Raw genomic sequence first — 18,750 nt, forward strand, 5'->3', positions numbered from 1 at the left:
TCCAGCCTCTCTCTATAAACCTCCAAAAGAGACTCCACCACGCTCCGAGGTAGTGCATTCCACTGTCGAACTTCTGGATACTGATGCTAAGAAGCTTCTGGATAAGGACGCTAAGAAGCAACATCAAGAGAAGGCCTTGGTCTTATGGACCACTAGTCTCATCCAGAAAGGCTTATCTTTTGTTTTCATGACTTATTATTGACAGGTGAATAAGAATAATAAGGAAGTTACTATCCTCTTCATTGATCCTATTCTCAGAACACTCATGTTACACAATTATCTTTTCCCCTGCAGAAGTTCCCTTGTGCAACACACAGGCATTATAATAACTGTGGTTCTGGTCCACAGTTCTGGAATCTTCCAGTCTATACATGTGAAGTGTCTACAAATTTTTTAAAATAAAACATATATACACTTTTCCTCAAGGTATATCCCCACCACCATGGTATCCTTATAAAAATTAAATTTTGGTACATACTTTCAAGACAACCTATAACCAAAAAAAAAAAAATCTGTGAGAGGGACAGTTGTGCATTTCTTCTCCAAAGTGGAAGACTTAAAGCGTACCTGTACCTGGCATTACAAGAACATTTTAAAAATTCTAATCCTCAGAAAAATTGGGAAAGGAGACATTTATAAGTCTCTTCCTTGAAAAAAGTGCCATGTAATTAACCCTAAAATGGTTACGTTCACCAAATAGTTAGTACTGGGCATGTAAATTTGATTCTAAGAGAGCCTCAAAATGGTCTATGTCTATATCTAACACTAGGGTTGCCAGCTTCCACCTGGAGATCTCCCAGAATTACGACAGATTTCCTGACTCCCCTGGAGAAAATGGCTGCTGGTGGACTCAAATATCCTGCTGAGTTCCTTCCCCTCCCAAACTCCACCCTTCCCAGGTTCTGTCCCCCAAATCTGCAGAAATTTCCCAACCCAGATTTGGCAGGACTACCAGTATCTAAGGCCCATTATGCATGGAATGCTTATGTTGGGGCTCGTCGTTGCACAGTGCGGTTGCAGTGGGGTCTCCTTGTATTTTTCAAGTTGCACATGAGAAGACATGCCAATGGCTACTGCACAGCTTTCCTACCAAACTCTTTTCTTGGTTCTTTTAACTTCACCCATCAACTCACTCTTAAAAGCACTCTTAAAAGCACAAGATTGCTGGCTTTGATAAAACCATTTAGATTGCTATTATATCAATACTGATGTTTTTGTGGTTATATCTATATTGTAGCCCCTTTCAAAACCACTACCCCCCCATACACAAATGAAAGAGGCAAAGCAATTCCCAAGACCACACTCTGCTGAAGAAGGGGACCATGTCCTAGAACTGATATCACCCCTGCAAACCTTCTGCTGCTGATATGGGAGAAAAGGCTTATTTAGATATTCTTTGGTATTTCAATATTCCTGTATTAGATCTATCATTTCGATAGATCTAACATGTCACAAATGCATAAAGTTGAAATAAAGTTACACAAAGACCTCCCAATCATTGGGGAGGGTGGAAGTAGAGTGGGAGAGGTGGAGTGGAGCAAAAAAAGCCCAAAGCAAAGAATAATGCAGGCCCATTTTTTTAACTTCCCTGTGAAGCAGGGGGAAAGGTTGGTCTTTGCCTGCTCTCACAAACAGCAGAGATTATGGGATCTGGAGTGCAGTGAGTATGAGAGGGGGGAAGGCATCTGTAATAGAAGCTCTGTACTGAAAAGAATCTTCCTTCAGCGTGGGGCAGAGCACCATTGTATAATCAACCTTCGAGTCAAAACTTGGAATACAAAGTTCACCTTGTAATAGGGATCAGTATTGCAACAGAGAATGATTAAAGGTGCACATGGGAAATAATTTTGTCCCATAAGAATTCCATTTTCTATTTGCACACTAAGATTTGGAGGTTTTGGGTAGTAACGAGGACTTCCACTAGCATTTGTAACAAGTATCTGGCCCCTTCTGCACAGACCAATAAACCAGGCTGGGGACGGGGAAAAAAGCCATGATCCTACTTCTAACTGACGTGATCCTGCTTCTAATGTGAGTCCGCCCCACGTTCCCCCCCCCCCCCAAAACCCAGGTTTTTCAAGAATTACACTTTCCACAATTTTTTTGCTTTAATGCAAGTAGCAGCCACTCGCCAGGAAGCGCTGTATTTGGCCGCACTTCCTGATTTTTTAAGGTCCCCGCCTCATAGCTGCATAGCTATGTGGGGTTGCAAGAACGGCAGCATGACTTTGAAGGACCATGCCAGCCTGCCCATGTGGCTACACAGTGAAGGAGGAAGGGGGAGAAAACCCGCACCTCCATGTGAAGGCAGAACAGCGACCCACATTGTTTCTGTGGGCTCCAGCCACTGCCTGCATGGAGGCATGCAAACGGGAAAATAGAAGAGCAGGTTACTTTATCCCACCTTCAACCCGCTTTCCCTGTTCTGTGCAGAAGGAGCCTCTGTTAGCAGAGTTAGTTTTGTTCTTAAAGGACCACACTGCAAGGCATAGCCAATTAGAACAGTGTTTATTTAGACAAGTTACACTTCTCTAAATAGAAAAAGTGTTTTAGATGCATGGTTGATTGGGGAGGAAGTAGAAAAAGGGGAGAAAAAAACAGGAAGGAACCCTGAGAATTACACTCTGGGTACAAACGAGGAAAACAACTTTTAATAGAGAAAGGAATGATAGCACTCATCTCCCAATTTGACTAAAGTTCCCATTTTCTGCCCCTTAACAGAGCTTCTTCTTTTGAATATGGAAACTATATATTCCAACTGCACTCATATTTGCATACCGCAAGCTTCACTTGCTAATATTGCTATAAATGTGTAATGAACCATAGTATTTCACTTGAGGCCTTGAGGTTATATTTATTTACCACTCAATCCAAAAGTGTCCTGAAAAAATGGCTCCATGTTGTACCTATTAATTTAAATGAGCAAACATTACATCATCATATATCATATTTCAGCAAAATATAAGGACTCATTCCCAAACAGGAGCTATTCAAAAAAAAATTTAAAACCCAAAAACAAATAAAAGCTCTTCTGTAATACATTCACTTTTAAGGTATCACTTTATCTTTAAAACATTCCTTATTCAACTATATGCTCTGCTGTCCTGCATAGATCAAATACAACAGGTGTAGGAAGTTATATAAACCAGTTTTTGGGAGTGGAGGGCTTTGCACAGATCCCATTTGCAAAATATGTTTGGCCCATTTTATTCCCCTCAACCTGGAATTTTTGAAGATCACTAAACCAGCAATCCTTTTGCACAATCCCAGGTTGGAGGGGGGTCTGCATAAACAAAATAGGCAGGAGACACTTTATTTCCCACCCTTCCACCCGTTCACTTCAAGTTCCGCATCATCCACTGTCAAGAAGAATCCACCCATCTGCCATTCTGTGCAGGTTGCCCAGCAGGTTGTGGGCAGATTCATGGAGCACCCAACAGGGTACAGAGTCCCCCAAGCACATTTTCTCCTTGTGGTGGCAGCGAGTACGCCCAATCTACAGCACCACATCCACTATTGCTGAGCTGTTGCAGGGAAGCCCTTTTTTTTTTCTTTTGTGTGTTGCACATGCACAGCTATGCATGTACAGCAGATTGTATTGTGGGGCAATTGGCATGGCTGCAGGGGTTCTTTCTGTGTGCCTGCACAATTACGCATACGTTGCAGGAAATTTTTTTTAAAGGAGAAGAGTCTCCATGAGAAGGCATAAAAGCAACCTGGATTGTTTCCATGGGTTCCAATTGCTGCCTGAATGGGTGAAGGGCACACACGTGAACGGGGGAAAAAAACAGGTTCCTTTATAACGACTGCAACTTATTATACAGATGCTGTGTGGAATTCGTTAATGTTTTCCTAAGTAGAAATAACTTCTGTACAGTAAGACTTGTAGATTGTCTCATCATTCAAAGTGTGGCATACAGAGGGCATTTTGCTTGCTATTACATGAGTTGGAAACCTGAAATGCACATTATTTTTATTTATTGCTGCATTTTTAATCTTTATTTAGAGAGACAAAAAGATCATTGGAACTGGTCCCGAATTATAGTTCTTCGCTGATTTGTTACCAGGTAGTTTCTGTTACCTGAAACAGAGGAGTTGATGGATGGAACTACCTCGTTACACAGCATCTGGCTTCCATGAGCCTCGAGCGGCCTAGTGGGGTAGGTATACCCACTGTTTTTGTATGTCCTCAAGTAAGGCTGGTCCTATGACATAAAGACAGAAAAGTCAAAAGAGACAGCCAAAAGAAGCTCCCTACAGGCAACTCTGCCATAGAAGTAGCAAATGTAATAGTTAATATTATTATCTACTGATTCAGTGTACACAAACTCAAGGTTCTGGTGTAGCTTGGGTTACCAACCTCAAGATGGGGCCTGGAGTTCCCCCAGAATTACATCTGATATCCAGACTACAGTTCTTCTGGAGGAAATGTTCTTCTGGAGGAAATGGCAGTTTTTGAGGGTTAACTTTGTGGCGTTAGATCCCCACTAAGCTCTCTCTCTTCTATCATTCCACCTCCCCAGGCACCACTGCCCAAATCTTCAGGAATCTCTCAGACTAGATATAACCAGGCCTTGGTGTGGTGTAGTGCACAGAATGGCAGACTGGGACCCTGGGCAACCTGGGTTCGAATCTCCACTTCTACCACTGAAGTTCGCTGGCTGACCTTGGGTCTGGCCCAAACTCTCAACTTTGCCTACTTCACATGGTTGTCATGAAAAATGGAGAAGGGGAGAGTGATTTCAGTCCCAAATGGAAAGAAAAGTGGGATATAAGTAGAAAATGCAAATGTGTGCAGACTAGCAGAGCCACAATCCTCTCTCTGGCCAGTCCACCCTCTTTTCCCAGGGGAAGGCCATCACATGGAGCCAGCCCATAAAGCTATGAAAATCTCCAGGCAGGTAGCACTGGTCAGACCTCCTCATCTTGGTGTGTGATTAGTGAACATTTCTTTTCTGACTCAAGTTGAGTCCAAACCACCTCCATAGGTATTTTACCTATATGCCTGGAGTTCAAGTGCGAGAACACAGGTGATGGGTCAGTGTTCAGCTCAGTGGCAAAAACTCATGTCTTCATGAAAACAGAGGAAACTACATCTGTACTCACATGTTACCACCACATTTCACATATGAGCCAGCATGGTATAGTGGATAAGAGCAGTGGACTCTAATCTGGAGAACTCTTCCACATAAAGCCTGCTGGGTGATCTTGGGCCATCACAGTTCTTTCTCACAACTCTCTCAGCCTCTCCTACCTCACAAAGTGCCTATTGTGGTGAGCAGAGGTGTACCTGGGCCAGAGTGCACCCAGTGCACACTCTGTGTTTTCTGCCCCCCCCCCCCCCCCGTGGTGCCCTGCCCCTCTGCCCCCCCTTACCTTAGTTCAGCCTGAAAAAAGTGGCCTGTTCCCTTCAGGCTGAAAACAGCCTGGTGGGAACCACACTTCCCTTGAGAACCTGGTGCTCACAAGGTCTCCTGGGAAGTGTAGTTCCCACCAGGCCTTTTTCAGCCTGAAGAGAACAGGCTGCTTCTCCAGCCTATACTGTTTCACTAAGGTGAGTGTGGGGGGGGGTCGCCGCATGGGGAGTGAGAGGGGGCGATTTTCCACCCCCCTCAGGCGCTTGCCCAGTGCAATGTGCCCCCCCTTTCTCCTGGTAGTTCCGCCTCTGGTAGTGAGGGTAAAGGAAGACCATTGTAAGCTGCTTTGTAAGCTTAAAGGTTGAGAGAAGTGGGATATAAAACCAACTCTTATTCTTTGATAATATGAATTAAATATGACTCAGTGCCTGCTCTGAAGAGAGTGAAAACCTCCCTCACACAGAGTTTTCCTCCCTGGTAGTCCTTTATTAACTAATCTTCTTTGCACAGCAGCCTGTGAGGACTGGCAGGATGCCAGCAGTTCTTTCCAGGCAGTAGTGCATTTTCTCTAATTTGGAAAGGAAAGAACTCTTTTCCACACCAAAACTAGCTTGCCTGGCTGACCTTCCCCACCTCCCTCAACCGACAACAAATCTTGCTCTCTGTTTGCAGTTTAAGTGGCGCGAAGGCCACTCATTCCCACTTTGTGTGGCTTCTGCAATCTCTAGACTCTAGAGCAACAGCAGTTTGTCTTTGCAATAGTCACTGGACGGATGAAATTAAAGGAAAATATAAACCTGTTAAATCATAATGGGCACATGCAAGCTAATAATGGCAACGGTGTATTATACATTCTCCAGACAACTTTACCAGACTTGGACATTTGAGAGTTATCGTGTCGTTGAGTACCAGCGCCTTCAGTTTTTCTCCAACGGGTTCTAGCTGTACCAAAAAAGGGGGGAAGAGGAATAGAATAGGAAGATAAATCATTTTAAGCTCCACAATCTGTTTTTTTTTTTTGGGGGGGGGGGGGGATGACAACTCATAATTGTATATTAAATATTCCAGTCCAGAAGGCTGCTTATACCAGCATCATACCTTGTCAAACATTTTTCTTTAGTATGTAAAATATATAAAGTATATTACAGAGAACTGCACAATATGCAGTAACATTGTAGAGGATCTACACATTTAAGCATACATATACTGCACTAAATGTTGTGCTCTTACATACCTGCAAGGGACCTGGTTGCTGTCCAGGTGAGAGTCTACCAAATACAACTGGATGCTCATAGCACAAAGCATAATTCCATTTGTGCTTCAAAAAGCTCCATGAGGACATGAGTGGCTCTACAAAAAGCTGAAGTATCTGTGCCCCAATCCAGGGTTCCAGAGTTCTGCTGCTGAGACTAAGGACAAGGGCCTGAAGCACAGTGCTGGTGAACACAAACTTGTATTCTACTGCATGCCAAGCAATTGCTCTGCTCCTACTGAGCCACAGCCTCTACCCTAGCTGCACAAGAGGGGCTGTTTGGCTCAGATGCAGGCCATGGCATGGATGACAATGGGTGTAGGTTCTCCAGCTTTCCTGGCAAGTTAGAGAACTTGCCTGCCTCCATTTTCAAGCCTCAAATTTACTGCCAATGTTTCCCAGTACCCTATACGATTACTTTATTCTATTTCAGCAGGGCTTCAGTGATGCATGGAGTTTCTTAGCTTTGCTGCCCAAACAGTGAAGTTTAACTAATCTCGCCTGATTTAATTAATTCCATGCTAGTGTGCAAGTAGAACATTGTTGCACTGCATTCAATGGCTACGATTCTGGGACCATTCTGTTGAAGTAAACTTTGTGGATTTATACATTTAAAGATACTCAAGAGATGAATCTATAGCAAACCCTTACCATGTTGTTCCACAGAGCACGAGCAGCTTGTGAGTGACTCTTTTGATGAAAGTGAAAGCAATCTGGAGCAAAAAATGAGGCATCGGGCAGCCCATCCTATGAACAGAGGCAGTAATTTTAAATTTATGTATGCTTTGAAACTAAAGATTTTAAAAATATACCACCTTTTTCCTTCCACTGAGTGCAGCTAAACACTGATGCAGTAATGTTACATGTCTTGCTCAGGACACCCTTCAAAGTTTGGCATTTATAAACTGAATACAAGGGAACAGAATACTCCAATGCTGCTTGATATATCTCCTCTGAAAGATCCAGCAGGGGAAGCAAGATGTTGAGAAAAATGAATTGTTAGCCAAACCCAGGAAAAAGACTATTTGTATGCACTGTTAATTCATAACTTTACAGAGATGCAAGATGTGGCATCACAATGTCTAGAACTCAGTCAAAGACTTTTTGGCTATTGAATAGTATTATGATTTGTGGATATCTAAAAGTTACTCTTTGGCTGTTTCTGCACAGCAAAATTGTACTGGGGTGGAACCGGGATCTCACATACCATGTACCCTGCTTCTGCCCCTGTAATACTCCAATTGTCTCCACATGAGCCCAGGGCTTTTGCATTTGCACTGCGATCCCATCCATGCATGCGCGGGCAACCTCTGTTTCCTGTGTTCTGATTGGCTGTTGTTTTCCTGGGCTGACTATAAACCACACTGGCCCTCATGACTGGGAGCCAAGCGATTTTGTGTTATTGAACCTTGGGAGGTGTCAGTGGCCAACGTCAAACAAGGGAAATCATGACAAAATTCTTTAATTGCTAATCTATTCCACTTTTACTGCGGTGGTGGCAAGCCAGGGTGGCGGTGCTCATCACTGTCAGCTCTGTCTTTTGCACAAAATGCAGGGGGGCTCCCTGCAGTACAAAAATTACGGCACCGACATTGGGGGGCAGCTTCAGTCAATGCCGGCGCCCTCAGAACCAAGCGATTGCCAGGCTAAACAGGTAGTAGAAAGGGCCTGCTGAACCATCTGCTCTACCCAGAGCCCTATCACAAACACTACTGCAACAACAGCAGTGGTCTCTACCGATTACTCCCTTACACTGGTGGATTCCAACTGGTTGTTTCCTGCCCTAGGGTTGCCCTGGCTCGTGGCCATCCCCACAAAAATGCAGCACCTATTGATTGGCCACCCCAGAATGGCGAGGTGGGAAAAATACACCGGTTCTGCTCCCATGGTGTTTGCATGGCAGCAGGGTCACACAGGGACATTTGAAAAGGACCACTAATTTGGCAGTTTTTGAAAGAGGTGCGACAAAGGAAATATTGTGGAGCAGCACTGGGGCAGTCCTGCATCAGCACCGGGAACCATCTGAACATTCCTTTGTTTCCTTAATACTTCCAGACACACAGGTTAACCTGTGGTTTTCTCTGATTGAAAATAAAATTGTATCTATTGGATTGTCTCTTGAATCACTCTACTCTCTTTCCTGTTCAGAAGGGTACAAACTACTCAAAGGCCGGCTCTCAAATTGGGAATTTGCAGAATTATATCTAGCAGCTAAACGAACTTGCTCTCCTACACAATTTTTAATTCCATTTGAGCAGGGTCGCAGGGCCCATTACTTATATTTTCTAACTAACTCCTGCTCAAGGAGAGCTTTCACAATTGCTAGATTCAATGTCATGCCGTCTGCCCTGCTAAATGGCAGGTTTAATAACCTAGAAAAATCTAAAAGGTTATGTAGCTGTAATTCCAACGTAGCTGAAACACTGGCTCAGCAGCTATTATATTGCACTAGATTTGCCAAAATTAGATCTAAATATGTCAATTTACACCTTTTCTTCCAATCTGAGTTAACAGATTTGATTAGATTATTTCTCCTGCTGAATAACTCTGATTACGTTTTTTGTGAAGAGGTTGCAAGCTTTGTTATGGAAATAATTCAGAGTCAGTAACAATATGTATTTATCTGAGGTTATCTTTTTGCTTTAAAAACCTTATTGTTTGCTGTGTTTTGTTGTTGTTGTTCTATTTATGCCAATAAAGGCTTTGCTTTGCATAAACAGGAATTCTTGGCTGCACAGGAATATTTTTCACGCTCACCCCAGGGCATTTTGACTGTGCGGAAATGGCCTTTGACATCTTAAGCTTTGTTCAATACATTTGAGACAAGATAAACTTTAATGTCATTGTGCATGCACAACAAAAATACAAACATCCCCCAATGCACATTTCTGTAGTCCTCACACCCCATCTTCCACAATCCCCCTTCCAACCATCCCTACACAACCACAGCCACATCAATGCGACAGCATGGAGTTCAGCATAGCCACAGCTCTCGAATAGAAGCTGTCTCTGAGCCTAGTTGTCCTTGTTTTTATGATCCTATATCGTCTGCCAGATGGTAATATTTCAAAAAAAGAGTATGCAGGGTGAGATGGGTCTTTCAGAATATTCTGAACTTTCTTTAAACAGCGGGAATTAGAGAGTTCTTCCAAAGAGGGGAGAGGACATCTGTAACGAACTTGCCCCCACCCTGAAGGGCTGGTGTACAGCAGGCCAAAGGGAGAAGGCCTTAGCAACAGCCAGAAAAAGAGAAAAAGGCTCCACAAGTAGAGAACCAACCTGATTGGTTGAAAAAGGTCCAGTAACCTTTTGGCAACAGCTAGGGGGAGCCAGTGGGCTTACAGCACTGAGAGGAGAGTTGAGTGCTGATCGGAGTCGGTCAGAGAGAGCAGAGCAGAGTCTGGCAGAGAGGAGTCTGTCAGCTCTGGAAGAAAAGGATTCTGTCTCAGCAGAGTTGGCTGACAGAAGTCCAGTCCCTGTCTAAGCGGTGTATGCTTGACAGAGAGAGGAGGCCCTGACTGGGTGCAGATTGACGTGCCCTTCAGGAGCTTGGCAGTTTTAAAAACTGCCCGGACCTATCTAGTCTGCCTTGCCCTGGGTGTATCACCAGAATCACCAGTCTGGGAGAAGCCAGTCCAGAGGCAGTGAAGCCATATTAGGACTAGTGGGAGAGAGGGAGGCCAAGTGTGCCAGAATCTCCTGGGCTTGGACTGTGTGCTTGGGTGTGATCAGTGGGTATTGGAGCAGTGAGGAATAGTGTCTGCGTGCGTAAGGGAATTTATTAGTTCAAAGCTAAATCTTCCCTTAAGAGACACCCGCGTGTGTCGGTGTGCATATGAATCTGAAGTAACATCTTAAGACAAACTTATTCTGAAACCAACAAGCGTTAAACCTCTCCAGTTTACCTGAGAAGCCTTTGTGAAAGCCAGCAAATAAACGTTTCAGTTTTGTTCACCTTTTAAAACCTTTCCAGTCATTAGTATTTTTGTCTGTGTGTCTGTGTTCCCCAGTCAGGGTGGTGACCTTGTGGAAAATCAGTATTGAGTGGGCTATATAGAGGAAAATATATTATTGGTGGCAGCGCAGAAAGTAGAACTTATATATAAGTGCTTTCGTTACAACATCCAATAACTCTCTGGGCAGTAGTAATCACCCTATGGAGGGCCTTCCTATCTGCCACTGTGCAACTGGCAAACCATGCACAGATGCAGTATGTCTGGACTCTCTCTATGGCACAGTGGTAGAAGGTCACCAGCAGTTTTTCATTTAGTTGTTGTTTTCTTAAAAGTCTCAGATAATACAATCTCTGCTGGGCCTTCTTAACCACTGCGACAGTCTGAACGCCCCAGGTCAAATCCTTTCTAATCATAACACCCAGGAACTTAAAACTAGCCACCCGCTCCACTCGATCCCCATTTATAACCCAGGGCTGAATTTCTGACTTGTTCCTTCTGCAGTCTACTATCAGCTCCTTTGTCTTATTGGTATTAAGGTATTTGAGAGTATGGATGTAAATTAGAGCGCTTAAGATAAATGTACAGAAAATGGACCAAAGAGTAGAAATTTGGCACATGTGTTAATCTGTGATTTTGTACTTTACCTTAGTATAAGGCATTTCTGCTTCTTCCATAAACGGTTGCACAACCACTGTGAAATCTTCCCTTGTGTCATACCTTCCAGTCCCAATTAGGGAGTGAGTACCCTCCTAACAAAGAAAAATCCACAGCCATTATTTGCTTTATCATATTAGGGCTAAAAAACCAGAAAGGCAGGAACACCCTGAAGAAAGGGGCCCTATTTTACAGTTGCCAACATCCAGGTGATGCTTGGAGACCGAGAATTACAGCGGCTCTCCAGAACACATAAATCTTCCCCTGGAGAACATGGCTGCTTTGGAGGATAGACTGTATGGCATTATGCCCCTCTGAGGTCCCTTTCCTCCTCCTAACCCAAACCCCACCTTTTCCAGGCTCCTCCCCCAAATACCCAGGAATTCCCCTACCTGGTTTTGGCAAGCTACATAAAACAAGGGCCCAAGCTTCAGAAACTGGTTCGTACAACAGCCTGCAAATGAACCTCAGTGCATTAAGCCTCTGGGTGACTGCCTCAGCTAATGTTCCCACTGAAGGGCTTCCAGCCAGCCAGGGAGGTTTGTCACTGCTCCAGCCTCCCTGAGCCAGCTGAAAGTGCTCTGGAGGCAGCAGGGCAGCGTGGTAGCAGCAGTGCATCCTGCTGCCTCGGGCTTTGGATGGGGCTGTCAGGCTGCAATCCTAAGAATACTTTTCTGGAAGTAAGTCCCAATGAATACCATGGTATCTGATTCTGAATAGACAGGCTTTTATATTAGTCCGTTGGCCACTATCTTTTATTATTCCCTGTGCCCCGAAAGGCAATTACCTATTTCTTTGATTGTGAGAGGCTCTGATCCCAACACATTCTGGTCCCAATCCAAATAATAAAAATAAATCTCTGTAATTCAGAGCAGAACTACACATTGTTTTAAAGGATTTCTTTTTCTTTATACATTGTAGCTGCTGGGGCTGTGATTTCAAAGGGCAAGCTGATGGAGAGAAGGAGCTTTTAAAACATTCTCCATATATTTTTAGCCATTCCCCACTGCCATCTGTTTATTCAACAGGAGTTTTAGGTCCAGGAGCACCACCAAGAAATGAACCTGCTTGTTTCAGTGGGAGGGCAACCCTACCCAGAACAGGAGATGGCCCAGTTCCTGGATCAGACCTCCCCGCCCACCCACCCCCCACACACCAGCAGCACCTCCATTTTGTCAGGATTGTTCAGCTTGCCTCCCTTGAATTCTAAAGTGCTACATTCCCAAGATAAGAACGGTTTGCTGCTTATTGCTGACCTATGTTGGCTGTTTCATACAATTCAACAAAGCTGCAGTTTGATAGTTTATCACAATAATGAATTATACTTGTTGTTCAAGGATCTAGGAAAGAGGAAGGGAGGCTAGCAAGTCATTTTGCAGATTAATTTTTCTCACCTGATATTTTCTGTTAAGGACCTCCATTGCATCCAAATCATTGGAGTTTACAATACACGAACACATTCGGCTAGAGAGAAAAAACAAACAAAAAAACCTGACACAGTTCTGGGCCAGAGCTGACTCCTTATCTTCTACAGCCACAACGCAGAAGAAACACTGAGGCACATTCAAAGGCACATTCTGCATCCCTACCAAGTCTACATTTTATGCAGATGTAAATGCATCTGATGATCCTCTTGCACCTGTAACTATTGTATTGCAGGATTTCTCATAGCTTCCACATCAAACTGAATGTTTTCACGGAAGGGGGGCAACAAGGCATACAAATGCAGTTACCTGCGATGGAGGACTTTCTTCCCTCAAGGATCAGAACAATAAAAAAAATAAACATTGCCCTGAGCTTTCATTTCCTTTTACTATAGTGGGCATGTCAAATATGACCCCCTCCCAATTACCATGAATTATAGATAATTATACCGTTATCTCTTCCCAGAATCCTCAAACAAAATAGGATGTTGGTTCTGTTTAAGGATCTTGAATAGATCCAGCTTTCAGATATGTCCGTAAAAACAGAATTTGACCCTTTATGCTTTCCAAAATTTAGTCCTATAACACCCCGTTTTGGAACACATGAATCAATTACGCGGATTAATATTGGGCATTCCCAGAGTGGCTCATCATGAAGTAACCATCCCCTCACCCCAAATCTGAGATTCATGAACAAGGGTTTGTGAGACAGACTTTCATACAGCCAAAAAAGCATGAGACCAAAACTTTTAAGTTTAAAACTCAGTAACTTGTATCCAACAATATCCAGTCATACAGTGGACATTGCAAAGGAAAAAATTCCTTCTTCCTCATCCCACAGCAGTCCACTGAGCCGTCCAAATTTTTGGTCATGAGGAGTTCAGTGGTCCTTCAAGAAAGGCATAAGAAATACAGAATAAAGGGAAGTTGATGTGTTGATGCAGTAGGAAATTGCATTCTCTCTTCCAAAGACAGTAATGCTCTTCTGGATCATGCAATAGGATATAAGCCAGTTATTGAACATGTGTCACCCTCATGAAGAACCAAACACCTGTATCTTGTAAAATCAGAAGATCAATTTTTATTTGTCTCTACTATTGTTTTCTCAACAAATACCGCTATCACTTCTATAACCTCCTTCCTATTTCATAATTGGCAGTCCCTTTTGATAAATGCAGAGCATTCTGCAAATCAGAAAGGAGGTACACCACTGATATTAGTATATTTCTATACTATACTTCCCTTGCAGTTTCTGTTTAACAAATGGCTTTGGTTGCCTATTCAGACTTCTCACAAGATTATAATAACTAGACAAGGCCTGGGATGAGAGCTTTAGATATTAGAGATAACTTTCTCCGATCTTTTGGAAAAAATGATTCTCACAATATTGGTAACCTTTGCTATATGTCTTGATAGACTGTATGAAAGAAAGATTTTAGAGGTTAGGAGGAATGCAAGACAAGGATCATGATATATTTAATCCAAATACTTAGTGATTTATATGGGCTTTTTCTGGGTGTACTTGCACTACAGCTACTGAAATGCATTTCAATTTAAAAGGGAATAAAATTTAACACCTTGTATCCCAAAATGATCTTTAGCATTAACAAATTTCTCTGTAGACTGCTTGTTATACTCGTTAGCCTTATAGGTGAAAGCCAAGGTAATCAAATCCCTACTCACTGATACTTCCTACAAAGGCTCTATTCCAACATTGCATCTGTGACAGACTGAAGAAGAAAAGTGCGATCAAATATGGATGTTGGTTTCCCTTTCAGTGAGGAAAAAGCCTTGGGAACAGGAGAAGCTACCAGATTGGCTGTGGCATTCTGCACTGATTGGTCTAATGGTTTGATGATGCACAGAGGGAGGAGGATATTTCCCTGTCAAGAACAATCTGGGGGGCTTTTTTGGACTTTGGAGTTCCTGGAGTTAAGAGCTATCCGACTTAACTGTTAAAACATAACCTCTCTTAGAAGAGCAGTCCAGTCAGTGTGTGACTGGTTCTACTGATTTCATCCTGAGAGCTCTGTGAAAGAAATTATACACAGACTGAGAGAACTGATGGAAGGGTTTATTAAGGGGCCAAGCTGAAGGGTCATATATATATAATACAGTAAGGAAAGAATTCCAGAGAGGTAAGAATTAGTCTGCTGGATGGAGTTTTGCTTTATTTTCCTCAGGAGAGTGTTTTATGTTTTAGTTATAGGGTTCTAACTGTGAGGCTTGTGAAGGTATTGAGTTTAGTGCCAGACTGGGTTAAAACCTCAGTGGGATATGAATTCGCCAGTAGCATTTGAAGTGTACATAACTGTACCATCTGAGAAGTATCTGAATAACATCTAATACTGTAATTGAGACCTGAAACTGAACAAATATATCAAATCTGTCCTGCCTAAAAACCAAATATTGATTATCTCTGTGTTTAGGTTCTTATAGAAATATATTTCTTCTGCTTCATTCATTCCTTATCTCCAAGTTACTTATCTCCGGTTCCCATCTCCTCTGTGTTAATAAATCTTTTCTTCTGCTTAAATTTAAAATCCGCCTCAATATTTATTTTGTTTGCCTTATAAAGGGGTTTGCCTACAAAGATTTAAAACAGGGGACATCCTTCACCTTCTGGGTCAGTGTGCAAAATGAGAGAAAGTACTTTTATTGCACCAAACCATACCATATTAGAAGCAGCTATGTCCCTTACAGGAAAAAGGTGGAAAAAATCTGACAGGACAGGTCAAATAGTGGTTTCCCTGCCTGAAGAAGTTGAGAAAAGGGGGAGGGGGTTAGTCTCATTATCTAATACAGGATGGGTCCTGACCCCATGTGAGGAAGGATATCTCAAAAATCAAACAAACAAGTAAATAAATAAATCAGGCACACCTCATGGGTTGAGAAGGAAGTGCTCCTCTTCCCCTATTTTACATAGGCTTAACGTATTTGAGTGTGTATTTGATTTTCCCAAAACTGCCTCAAGTATTCACATTAAATTAACATTCCACAAGCAGAAAATGAGTTCACTAGCTCATTTCAATACGGCATCTCATCTTGTCATTCTAAACATTTTAAAGAAGAAGAAGAAGAAGAGGAGGAGGAAGATTTATAGCCTACATTTATCTCCTGTAAGGAAACTGAAGGTGGTGTACAAGCTTCTTTCCCTTCCTCACCCCACAACAGACACCTTGTGAGGTAGGTGAGGCTGAGAGAGTTCCGAAGAACTAGCCCAAGGTTACCCAGCAGGAATGTAGGAGTGCAAAAACACATCTGGTTCACCAGATAAGCCTCTGTCACTCAGGTGGCAGAGTGGGGAATCAAACCTGGTTCTCCAGATTAGAATCCACCTGCTCTTAACCACTACAACACGCTGGCTCTCAAGTCTATGGAATTCTCCTTATTTCCTCACAGAAGCTTACTCCTCCTTATGATCTGGATACCATTTCTGAGGCACCCTTCAAACAGAAAGCCACATAATGAAGTGCTAGCAATTCTAACAGATAAAGGATATTATGACCCACTAAGTGACTCAAATTTGTCACTGAAGTATCAGTGATTGCAAGATTTTTTCATGTGTCTACCAAACGTGGATATAATATATATTTAGATAGAAAAAACCTGTAGAAATTTGCATAATGTGGCTGTCTGAATGGCTAAAGGCAACTTAGCCTTCAGGTGGAGTGTATATATAGAACAGATATTGCCTTTTCCGCTTTGGCTATAGTGAGAGCTAAAAGTTAATTTCAAACCTCATAAGCCATCTTGGACAGGAAACGTTTTTCTCATGATATAATTCACTAAGAGGTAATACATGTAGAACTGTCACCAGATTCACAAAGAGTCGAGGAACCTGTCAAGAGGTAAAGATAAGAAGAGATGGACCAGGACAAACTTTTCAGCACATATTAGAATTATACATTTGGGGGTCAAAAGTTGTGCAAGTGTTCACTTGACCAAATGAGGGAAGTGCTATTTCATTATTGCTCCCTATCCCACCCCATCCCTATGCTGCAAGTAGCAACATTTCTTTTTATACCTCTTTATGGAATATGTCCAAAGCTGTCTGTATATTGCTTACAAAATTATCAGGAGTATACCGTTCCTGTACAGAGAAAGGAATAGCCATGAGTTTCATGCATAACAGACAGTTCTAGAGATCCAGTTGTTTATATTTGGAATGAAAAAGCTTTCAATGCATACTTGGTATGTTAACCTGTGAAAACATGGTATTGTTAAGAGGTTCTTATTGTTACTCTGAAAGACAACAATAACACACAAAGGATGCGACAGATTTTAGATTTGTTGAATCAAGACAGACTTGGCATAATAAATGTCCAATGGTTACAAATTTACGAACAGTTATCTAGGTATTTGACTTTATCAACAAAAAATTATCTTTAAAGTGAAGTAGCCACAATAAAGAATTCCAAGAGATAATTTTATGCGATATCAGTTTCTGGTTCAATGACCTCTAGGTGCTGTATGGTCATTGAAACATTACCACATTCTGCTTTTCATTCAAATCCATTGGACACTGACAATTTTGTCCTACACTTTCCCTCTGGGAATTACATGATGCCATCCCAAAGTTTAGGAAAATAACATGAAGATTAAGTCATACAAAAATGACTCTAAACTGATTCTGGGAGGATCTGCACAATGACTTTTTGAAAAGATCAATGGATGACAATTCAGATGCACAAACAATATTTGAGGGGTGGGGAAGAAGAGAGGGTAGTAAACATTTTAAAAATATTACGTAAGTAGAAGCTGTAAAGTTCCTGGAAACTTACAGTGTCTTTACAAGACCCACACAAGTCATTTCCTCCTATGAAAAGTGTTATGAGCTTCCAGTCTATCTGGAAATTTATTTCCTATATGCAGGATAAAGAAGAAGAGAAACAATGAAGGGCAAGAAGGAAAAGACTTGAACCAACAATTTAGAATGCTGCTAGAACACGGCCATACAGCCCGGGAACCACACAGCACCCCAGTGAAAGCCTTCGACACTAAATTTAGAAAGCGTTGATTAAATTGCTCTCCCAGGGGTACAGTCTACTTGTTCTTTTGGGTTTGTCCAGAAGCAAAGAAGCAAGGGCAACAATGTTAAATGAGGTCTTTACATGCAACACAAACATATAAAGTAACAGATTAAAGATTCTGTCATTGTAGCTTAATGCTAATGCTGCCCAAGTATGTGTGCCTGGATGCACATAGGTATATGCTGGGAATGTTACATTTCCTCTTGGAGCCACCTGCTCCCATCTTAAGAAGAATGCTGAATACATACAACTATCATTTAGGGACAGATACTACTGTCATGGAAAAAGAAGAAGAGGAGGAGGAGGATTTGGATTTATATCCTACATTTCTCTCCTGTAAAGAGACTCAAGGTGACTTACAAGCTTATTTCCCTTTCTCTCCCCTCAACAGACACCTTGTGAGGTAGGTGGGGCTGAGAGAGTTCTGAAGAACTGTGACTAGTCCAAGGTCACCCAGCAGGAATGTAGGAGTGCGGAAACACATATGGTTCACCAGATAAGCCTCTGCCACTCAGGTGGAGGAGTGGGGAATCAAACCTGGTTCTCCAGAGTAGAATCCACCTGCTCTTAACCACTACACCAGAAGACATGAACAAGCCTCCAGTGCAGGCTCACAGTACAGTAATAGGGGATGTATTTTGTCTGCATAAAGTCTAAGGTTCAATCACTGATACTTCCAGTTAAATGATCTTTGTAAGCAAGGCCTCTGTCTGAATCACTATGGAATTTCTAGCTTTCTAATGGGGCAGAAGGACCATTTGGTTTATTACACATCCACATCTTCTATTTGCTGAGACATGAGATAGAAACCAGAAGTCAGTCAGCCAGATTTCTCTACAGTATTCTTAAGGAAAACTATCCCTTTTATGGATATGGATTGCTCAGCCATCAGAAATTGTACAATGATAGGTTCGAGCAGGACAATTCAGGCCTCCCCTTTTTCACACTCAAAACAGAGTACGATTGAGGAAGTTCCAAGGTAGGATTTTTTTTTTTGTCCAATGGCTTCTCTTTCTCTCAAGGGGGAAAAACTCAGCAAAATGACAAAGGGTTTTTATATCCCTTAAGGTATTA

General features: G+C 42.3%; 1 protein-coding gene across 1 annotated transcript in view; it reads right to left on the bottom strand.

Annotated features, from left to right (window-relative positions):
• The window catches only part of PLB1 (phospholipase B1), a 133,986-nt gene that overhangs the window by 69,211 nt on the left and 46,025 nt on the right, over positions 1-18,750 (bottom strand). The window contains exons 19-26 of the mRNA XM_048504965.1: positions 17,428-17,508; positions 16,671-16,736; positions 16,384-16,484; positions 12,614-12,683; positions 11,210-11,314; positions 7,261-7,356; positions 6,228-6,299; positions 4,082-4,205 (exon numbers count right to left, since the gene is read on the bottom strand). Coding sequence (XP_048360922.1) covers positions 4,082-4,205; positions 6,228-6,299; positions 7,261-7,356; positions 11,210-11,314; positions 12,614-12,683; positions 16,384-16,484; positions 16,671-16,736; positions 17,428-17,508 — 715 coding nt within the window. The remainder of the gene's footprint in view (positions 1-4,081; positions 4,206-6,227; positions 6,300-7,260; positions 7,357-11,209; positions 11,315-12,613; positions 12,684-16,383; positions 16,485-16,670; positions 16,737-17,427; positions 17,509-18,750) is intronic.

Source organism: Sphaerodactylus townsendi, linkage group LG01 (assembly GCF_021028975.2).
Source record: "Sphaerodactylus townsendi isolate TG3544 linkage group LG01, MPM_Stown_v2.3, whole genome shotgun sequence".
Lineage (NCBI taxonomy): Eukaryota > Metazoa > Chordata > Lepidosauria > Squamata > Sphaerodactylidae > Sphaerodactylus > Sphaerodactylus townsendi.